Source organism: Bactrocera latifrons, unplaced genomic scaffold (assembly GCF_001853355.1).
Source record: "Bactrocera latifrons isolate USDA-ARS-PBARC rearing strain unplaced genomic scaffold, ASM185335v1 scaffold_781, whole genome shotgun sequence".
Taxonomy (NCBI): Eukaryota; Metazoa; Arthropoda; class Insecta; order Diptera; family Tephritidae; genus Bactrocera; species Bactrocera latifrons.
The window spans coordinates 3,506-13,208 of record NW_017537469.1 but is presented as its reverse complement, the minus strand read 5'-3'; the positions used below and the strand labels follow the sequence as shown (position 1 = coordinate 13,208).

Below are 9,703 nucleotides of genomic sequence, written 5' to 3'. Positions count from 1 at the left end.
TTAAAGGTGTTTGCTGACTCCCCAGAAAGTGCGTTGTAATAAGTACCTCCAGAGACCTTTTTGCCGAGGAGGTCCAATCACTCTTTGGATAGCATTTTGCTCATCCTTGCGGTCTCTCTGCGACTTTCTATCGATTTGCAGAACGATCGCCATGAGTCGTTTTTAGCTTTTTACTGCTGACTGCTTTTTTATATCTTTTCATGATATCCACCAAGGAAGAGACTTTCTTTTTTTCAGAACTGATAGCAGTGTGGATTTATTGAAAGGGAAGTACTGTATTTCTCGCAGATGGTGAAGAGTATCCAGGAGTAATCCGACGTGAAAGGCCCATCGGATACCCTCTAGCACTTCCTCCCACCCCGGAAACCTATCAGAGCTTGGGAAAATAAAGGTTGGCTTATTGCTGTTTTTGCATATACTTAGATTTCTATTCAGAATATACTGTAAAAGAGACTCACCTCTGGTGTTTATACTGGAGCTATCCCATACAGTGTGCTTTGGGTTTGCATCACACCCTATTAGGACATCTTCCTTTCTGTTGTCCTCTATTAGTCTTGTAAGTGGTGCCCGTTTTATGCCGTCATGGGTCACCTTTACCACTGTGATATCTGTTGTGCTGTTATTAGGACAAATAATTGTATTTATACTTCTATTGATAAGAATGCATGCCCTAGGTTGAAAAATGTAATAGTTACTGTTATTTAGCCTTTTGATGGTGTCTTCAATAACCCAGGACTCCTGTATTAGACTTTTGTCGATGCCCCTTTCGTTTATAAGGGTTGTCAGATTGGTGTAGCACACTTCGAGTGCTGCAGGTTAATCTGTACGCCTTTTAGGTTATTGGGCATCTCAGGTTTCTTCGATGTTCACATTCATTAGCAGCTGGCTGGCGTCATCGACCTCTTCCGTGCCGTCTTCGTCAGCCGCTCAGTCGCCTTGGAAGGTTTTTATCCAGGCCTTGCGAATTCAGAAGCTAATTTCTTAGTCTTCTTAAGATCCTCTATGGACTCATCGGAAATGGCCACCGGAATTGGCCTGCTTGCTTTATTAGGTTTTTTCTCCTTAATCTGCTGCCACTCATCTATACCAGGTATAGTTTTGTTCTGCAGCTTGATGCACCTGAGGAGTTTTTCGCCCGGCTCTAAAGGCGTTGCTGATTTTAGCAACACTACCCGTCAAGAAATGTAGAGAAACCTGGTTGGCGCACTTGATGACCTTGTAATCCTTAAGGGTTTCAGAGGAGTCAAACTCCGGGGAAAACCCGCAGGATTATCGAGTACAAAGCTTAGCACCATACTCGACAATCTGAGGTCGATCCACCCATCCGTTCTGAATTGTTCTAGGGGAGGAGGAATTTCTATTATCTATGATGGGCACTTGTAGGCTATCTCTGGCTATATCGCAGAAACATCTTACCATTGTTGAGCTGCTATGTTCCCCTTCACTCCGCCTAGGTTTTTTCTGTCACAGTTCCTTGCAGTTCTGTAATACAACGATTCCTTTTTTGGGAATTGCTCGCGTGTTTGCTCTCCTCCTGAGGYTCGGATTGCTTCCATTTCAGGAAGTTTTCTTATTCCTCTACTATGTTTGTGCGGCGCTTTGTTTCTGCCTTAYCAACTAGTTATAGGATATATTATATGTCATATCAGTTCTTTTAGTCGCTACTATTGTCATCAAATTGGTTGTAGTTGTTGTTGTTGGTTAGTTTTGTTAAGGTTTGGTCCCCCTTAGTTCGTAAGAGTAGAGTGCGTTTCCTTAGGGATGCACACTTTACTATAACTTAAGCCCCTTCCCCACAACAAGGCGTCCAACATCAAAGGAGGAAAGCGGCGTAGTTTATTTACAGACTTACCGGGGGACTGGCCCATTTAATTTGGATACTGAACTAAGCAAACATATAAGTAAAATCTGTTTTGTATTCAAAATTTTATTTTTACTTACTTGCCTCTTTTCGTGGTAAAAAACATAAAATAAAACTYAAATTATATTTTTCCCCATATAACAGCGAATCAAAACGTGCAGTTTTGCTTTGTTCGATAAACTGTTTCTCCTGTTTCTCCTTTTTCACCTTTGTTTACCTCATTGCCAGCCATTAAAAAAAGCCACTAAGGTTTTAGAACAAAGGACTGAACMTACCCATTGRTAGGTAAACCACAAAATCCTTTTCGGCGGAATTCAAAAATTTTAAGAACACCTCTGAAAGGCAAAAATGAGAAGACCACCGCTGCCGGATCGATAGAAAAATTGAAAATGCCGACCAACATAACAAAGGCGAAAAATCTGAGCAAGTGCTGAACAGTGAAACTGCTAATATTTTTTGTAAATTGGGCACAAAAATCAAGTAGCTTCCAACTATGATGTCTGGCCAGAGACAAATTAATCAAGCTTTGCGCGACCTCTTAAGCTTTTAACAATCCTGTATTAGAAGGCTGAAAATCCAGGGAATCTGCTGAAAAGAGCTATGGTAGCAAAAGCGTCGCAAGTATCCCCTATCCACAGAGAAAGGCACACGCCAAAGAGGATACGTGAATTATCAGGTTACTTACCACCAACCAAAAAACGCGAACGATAAAGCGCAGCCATTATATAGTGAAGTCATTAAGATTGTACCGAAAGCCCGCATCTGAAAGATGGGTGAAAGTAGTAAAAAGGAGGAAGCTGAAAAAAGAATGCGTACGAAACCAGACGCTATTATTATAACCAAAAAGGACGGAGGATCATTTGCGGATATTTTCAAGACATAGTGGCCTTGAGGAAATGGACGCAAACGTAAGCCACATGAGGAAATCACTCAAAGGAGATTTGCTACTAGGATTAAAACACCAAGAAGACAAGAGAGCCGACACGTTAGAGAGCGCTCCAGAGGGACTGGTTGGAGAAATGGCTGTAATACAACCGCACAACGTCACTATAATGTGAAGGACTTGAACGAGATGACCATCCGCGAAGTAATTTGCGACGCGATACAAAAAGAGTGCGGTTTTCAGAGCATATGGCCAGCAAATATCAGAAATATGCGAAAGACAAGAAGCAGCACTCAAATAGCCCTAATATGACCCCGCGCTCAAGATGCTAAGACTGCCCTTAAATTAGGCAAAGTAAAGATCGGGTGATGTTTCCATCCAAGCCCCATGTCGCGTAAATGTTGCAGCTTTATCGACAGGTGATCTCTTTGCACACCATTTGGAAGCTCGGGACATGTATCAAAAGTATGCACTAATACAACGAATTGCATGCTGTGCAAAGGAGAACACTCAGTTCTGAGTGCGAGTTGCCCTAAATACTTGGAGTTGCTAAAGACAATATTAAAATTTTGCAGCAGAACTTAAATCACTGCGCGGCAGCACAAGCTCTGTTGCAAAACACCATAACAGAAAGCAACATTGATGTCGCCTTACTGGGTGAGCAATATTCCCAACGTTCGGAAAGTACTTGGATCACAGATTTAAGTGGCAAAGCTGCAATATGGTCTTTCAGCAGACAATCATTCACATCTTGTTGCAGAGAAGCCAAAAATAGAATTTGGAGACTTCCTTCTCGAATTATCTCTGAAAAGCAGATGCATCTTCGTATCGACCTCTGTGTATGCTCGACACATTGGAAAACTGTATGAAACCATAATAAAAATCCACTTGGAGTTTGCAATCCAGGAAGCCGGCGGACTATCAGAAACAATACGGCTTCAGAAAACAAAAGTCCCCTATCGATGCAATCAAAGAAGTTGTAGACACTGGGAAAAGTGCAGTAAATGGCAAAAGATGGAAGGTGGTACAAAAAAATATTGTGCGCTGATCACTCTGCTAAATGGACAAACATATTTGAAGCCTTATATGAAACACGCGCCTCTCAATACCGCATAAATATCGCTACGATTTATTTTGAAAATATGTAGAAGGCTGATCTATGCCAGGTTCCGTGTTAGGTCCTCTCTTATGGAAAATCGTGTGTGATAGGGTGCTAAGAATTCCACAACAAAAAATGTTAAGCTAATCGCATACGCGGACGAACTTTTAGTTGTAGCAGTAGCTAAACAAGYCGATGACCTCCAAAATAAAAGTAATAAATTCATAAATGGTCTGCGCTAATGGGTTTCTTTCATAACTTTGGAACTGGCTAAGCACATAAGCACCAGGGAAATTGAAAAAAAAAAAACTCTCAGTAAAGAGGAGTACGTGACTACTTAACACCCACAGTTTAAGTATTTAGGGGCAAAATTGTACACTAAAGTGAAATTCAAGCAGCACTTTGCAAACGTGGTAAACAAAGGAAAATACATTTATAATGCCTTATCAAGAAAGATGGCAAATAGAGGCTCCAGCCACCGACTTTTAATCGCAAAAGCGATGAGCTCAGCTATACTATAAGCAGCTCCAGTATGGATACAGGCACTAAACATAAAAGCGTATGCCAAACCAATAAATGCTGTGTATAGACTCACAGCAATAACAGTAACAAGTACTTTCCACCTGACCCCAGTATTAAGCGGTCATGGGTACTTCTGAGCCTACCGATAAAATTTCAAAATGACGTCAGTCCGTATTGTTCGATGTGGACGGAATCAATAGAAGTCTCTGAACACGTGTTTTTTCCATTGTTACCGGTGGTAGTTTAACAGTGCAAAGTTTGACTGCATTTATATGTCAGTCCTCTGAGAAGTGGAAAGCTTTTTGTAGCGTTTTAAAAAAGATAAAGTTAATTTTGAGCGTCGATTCAAACAAGAGGTGGTGTGAACCAAACTAAAGAGTGGTGTGAACCTGGTTGATCGGCTTCGAAATGGATTCGTGTCCGCAAATCGGAAAAGAAGGTTATGGCGTCAATTTTCTGGGATGCAAGAGGAACTTTGTTTGTGGATTACTTGCTATCTGGTAAAACAATTAATTACGAATGTTATTACAACCTTTTGCACCAGTTGAAGAAAAAAATTCGTGAAGAAGACCCGGATTGGAGAAGAAAAATCCTTTTTAATCAGGAAAATGCACCGTGCCACAATTGCATTTTGACAATGGTTAAATCTCATGAATTAAAGTTCGAATTGTTGGAGCATCCACCGTATTCACCAGATTTGGCCCCCAGTGATTTCCATTTGTTTCCAGAACTCAAAAAATGTATACGTGGCAAGCGTTTTTCATCGAATGAAGAGGTCATAACGGCTGTTGAATCGTATTTTGCAGACCGTCTGTATTCTCACTTCTGGGATGGGATCCACAGATTGGAGGATCGTTGGAGCAAGTGTATTAATGTTCAGGGATATTTTACTAAATAATAAAGAGTATTTTGAATAATAAAATTGTTTTTTTCTTATCAAACACCAAAGCTTATTGAACAACCTGGTATGCAGTTAACTAACTACAGCTACAATCGCTCACTCCCCGTATGTGATAAAAATTAGAAAATGGGCGTAGCATTTGGTGAAATCACATATCTCGAGACCCGACTAACCGATTTTGACTAAATTTAGTTCTTAGCATTTCACTCATATTTCTGTCAAAGTGTGAAAATGGGCGACTTCCCATATAACATAGTTTTAAATCCCATTTGATTCTTTCACTTCCTACTACACAAATCAAKAAGTTATGAATATAACGGGATAAAATTTCACACTAATAATTCGTTTAAAGTGTGCATGACAATAGTTAGTAGACAAAATCGGGTGGATATTACCCCAACTCCCATATAATGATTTTCGTTTTCTAACAAATCTTATACTGAATTTTTCGGTAGGTATATGAGTTATATAGAGTATATGTATGTCTGTATAAAATTGCTTAGATTCCGATCCTCTGGTTGACTTTTTTGCCTTGATTCTTGCAGTTGCAAAATTATAAAATTGCCGATTGCACTCAAACTTGGCCTATTCTTACTTGTTAATATTCCATTCAATTAAATAGTTTTCTAAAAAACCTCGTTATATGCTATTCATTTGATCATGCCATCTCCATATGGAGCGTCAGGCTTAATAAAACTTACGATCATATTGTACCATTCAATTTATAATAAAAATTTATGAAAAGAATGGCACATTTGTTATATCAAAAGGTAGGTAGGGTTATAACCGGGGCGTTTCACAATTCTAATACAAGTGAGTGCAAACAGGGCAAATTTATAAAATTAACAAAAAGGAATACCTACGGGATAGTTAGTGAGATACATACGAATCGTGAGAGAAATTTCAAAGAGGAAATTCCAGAAACTTTGCAACCAAAATATTGCATTTCTATATTCCTTTAAAGTACGTTTTTTATAAAGCTCAGCTATTCTGTTTGACATATTAAAGGTACCGCAATAGAAATTTTTTAACAGTCTGCGGGTGTTACCTCAATAACTATGTATTAATATGTCTATTTGTATTATTATATTTCCTTACAGTTATCCACTTTATATTAAAGTGTATTGTGTAATAGAAGTTTTAACATCATATGAAAAAAATACAAACAGAATTTAATTCATAAGTCTCCAATGCGATTAATATGATATTCGTGCAAAATTTTCTAAATAAAAGTGCTCAAGAAATCCATCAAAGTCAACGGTTTAACTATATACTAAAGAAGAACAAAATAAAGTTATAGACACAGATACATAAGGTTACTAACAAATATGTTTAGAATTAGAATTCTATGAATATACGAATGGTTAGTAGTTATTTTACCACTTACTTATGTAGACAATTAACTTAGCACTTACACCTTAGCGCCCACTTCGGCATAAAAAATTTTTGTTTTGTGTTATGGCCAAAAATTTCCTTTTAATTCTTTGGGGTATTTATATGCAAAAGCTTTACACAGTGTTTCAAATACAAGTTTAATAGAAAAATCTCCCTGGTCGGATACCAGTCAAGGTTGTACCAAGTATATGGAAAAATCGAAATTAAGATGATTGGATGAACAACTGATGTGTCAAGATGATTTGTCTCCGATGTCGATGAGTGTCGTCTCCAAGTGTGGTGAGTATGTCACTGTTGTGTATGAGGGCGGGGAGCTTAACTCATTTAGCCATACCGGCCCCCCTAGGCGAACGTTCCGCATAGCAATCGCTGGAGTTGTTGCAACGTTGCCACAACGTTGCTAAGTCCGGACATGCGCCGGTAGTGTGGCCTTTTCCGATGGCACCTGGTGGGTGCTGCGTTTCGTGGACGCCATAGAYGGGACTCAGGGGGTGGTACCGGTCTTCGTCGTCGTGCCACACGGTTTGTTTGCTGCGGTCTGCGAGTGTCAGGTGGCCGACCAACCTCACGTCTTGGGCGTGTGATGCTGCCTGCCACACGTTTGGCACAAAGCCCCAGAGTCACAATCCTGAGTAGCGTGCGTGTGTGCCAGACAATTGTGACAATGCCCATGCGCCTGTGCTACCTGCTGCCGCTGGATGGGTGACATGCCCTTGAAAAGTCCACAATGTTGCAGTCGGTGGGGGCGGCGACAAAGGGGGCATCGTATGCGATGGGGCTCCGCTGGTGATGACGGTGTGGTTACAGGTGCTCGTGTGCCATTCCGAGATGCAGTTGACGGGGCTGTTGCGGTGATAGTACGGGGCGTCGCTGTTGGGACAACCCCAGGACGGGACACACTGATGGCCGATCGCAGTGTTGGCGTTGGAGTAGACTTGTTTTCTGAATCCATGTTTGCCTGTATGGAGAAAAAGTCGTATTTAGTTGCAACTCATTTCTATATATTATGAAATTGTGCGATTTTTAACCAACTTTATTTGGCTCGTCAGAATTCAGTAATCTACCCATTATTTTGTAGTATCTTTATGATTTATCATATGTGCGATTGATTTCGGTTTTAGTTATCAGGCGGATTTTTCAATTTCTGCGTGTCAGTATTAGTGTAAGAATTGTTTATGATGTGCATTTTCATTATTATCTGCGGTTGGTAAGAAGCAGAGTTTAACGAGCGGTCTCGTTGGAGTTCCATTTTGAGTACGGAGGTCAACTACTCGTATGTGACCGTCGCAGCCGTGATGTAGCTTCTCTATGCGACCAAGCCGCCAATCTGTAGGGGGGAGAAAGTCATTAGGACAAAATTTCCAAGCTTTGGCGCCTTTTCGGGAGTTTTCCAGCGGTACCTTTTGTGAAGGTCCTTTATATACTCCTCCTTCCATTGGCGGCTGAAATCATGATGGAGAATTTTGATTCTTTCCCATCTATTTAGTAAGGAAAGCGAGAATGGGTGCTCCTTTGAGAAAGTGGCCTGGTGTAAGAGCTGTTAGACCTGAGGAATCTTGCGAGAATTCTTCAAAATTAAATTTGTAGTTTCCAGCTAGGGGAAGGTGGGGAATGTTGGGCACATGGGGAATCCCGGGCCAGCGCGATATTTTTTTCCCTAGTATAGGTTGACAGCTGCAACCAACTGTCATCGGCTCGTCTCATACTAAGCTCAGTTTCTATATAGCACTCAAGCTGTGAACACGTGTTATAACCTCTCTGCGACAACAAAAAGAAATTCGACACTCCGAAAGTTTTTTTTCAACTCTGTGTACAGTTRATTTTTTTCACATTTTCCRATAAATTCATCCAGGTAAATATGTTTATAATATTAGTTGAGCCTTTATCCTTCGACACACAAAAGAAATTTTGCACGAATTTACATTGTGTTCATTATCCACCGCCATTTTGCAAATATGAGCGTTTGGGGAATCTCGGGGCACTTATTACGGGGAATATCGGGCTACATGATGACATGCTAACTTCGTATATTGGACATGTATAAGTGATTTTTCGTGCAGAATTTCAACAACACAATAGTTTTTCAACATTTCCTGATAGTTTCGTGTTCCGAAAAATTTTTTTTAGTCATGGAACGTCAATCAACAGGCGAGTAAGGATTGGCAGGTGGCGTTCATGAAACAAAAATTTGTCACTGCGAACACCAGAGCAAGTAAGCCAGARCCGTGCGAAGCGATTCAACAAAGAGAATGTCGATGMATTCTTTGCCAACTTTTCATCCGTTCTCGGTAAGACGCTGTTTGAACCTCACCGAATATGGAACATGGATGAAACCGGGTGCCCGACCGTGCCAACCAGACCTGTCAAAACCATCGCGCGCAAAGGACAAAAGCAGGTCGGCTCATCAACATCTGCCGAAAAAGACACCAATGTGTCTTTGGCTTTGGCCGTCAGCGTTTTATCAACATGAAAGAGATTTTTATGACTCATGCGAGTCATGGCGCTGTTGGTGTTGCGAACGGTTCTGGTTACATGAACTCTGACGTATTCCCTCAATTCATGCGTCATTTCATCAAGCGCACCGATGCTAATGCCGATTCGCCAACCATGGTGCTGCTGGACAACCACGGTTCGCATTTATCGATCGAGGCGATAGATTTGGCGTTGGATCATGGCATCAYGTTGCTGTGTTTTCCGAAAAAATGCACGCACAAAAAGCAGCCACTAGATGTTGCGGTATTTGCACCATTTAAAGGCATRAYGACCGTGAAGCATGATGCATGGAAAAAGTCCAACATTGGTGTCACTTTCGATCTGCATCATGTGCCGCTCCTTGTCGATCAGTGCCTCGATGTTATGTTAACGCCGAAAACCATCAAATCCGGCTTCCGAATAACTGGCATCTACCCGTTCAACCTGCAAATTTTCTCTGAAGTTGACTTTGTCGCTTCGGAACTGAGCGGCGAAAATTTGTTCGGTGACGAAGAGAAAGACGCCGACAATCAACGTCGAGTTCTTGCCTCTGGTGATGCCATTGTGACT

At 40.9% G+C, this 9,703-nt stretch overlaps 1 protein-coding gene across 1 annotated transcript; it reads left to right on the top strand.

The window, feature by feature from the left end:
* Window positions 1-9,127: 9,127 nt before the first annotated feature.
* LOC108976575 lies at window positions 9,128-9,697 on the top strand (the record flags this gene model as incomplete). The annotated part of the gene is made up of 1 exon (XM_018945778.1): window positions 9,128-9,697. A coding segment is annotated over exon 1 (570 nt), but the record flags the coding sequence as incomplete, so codon positions are not given.
* Between the last annotated feature and the right edge of the window lie 6 nt (window positions 9,698-9,703).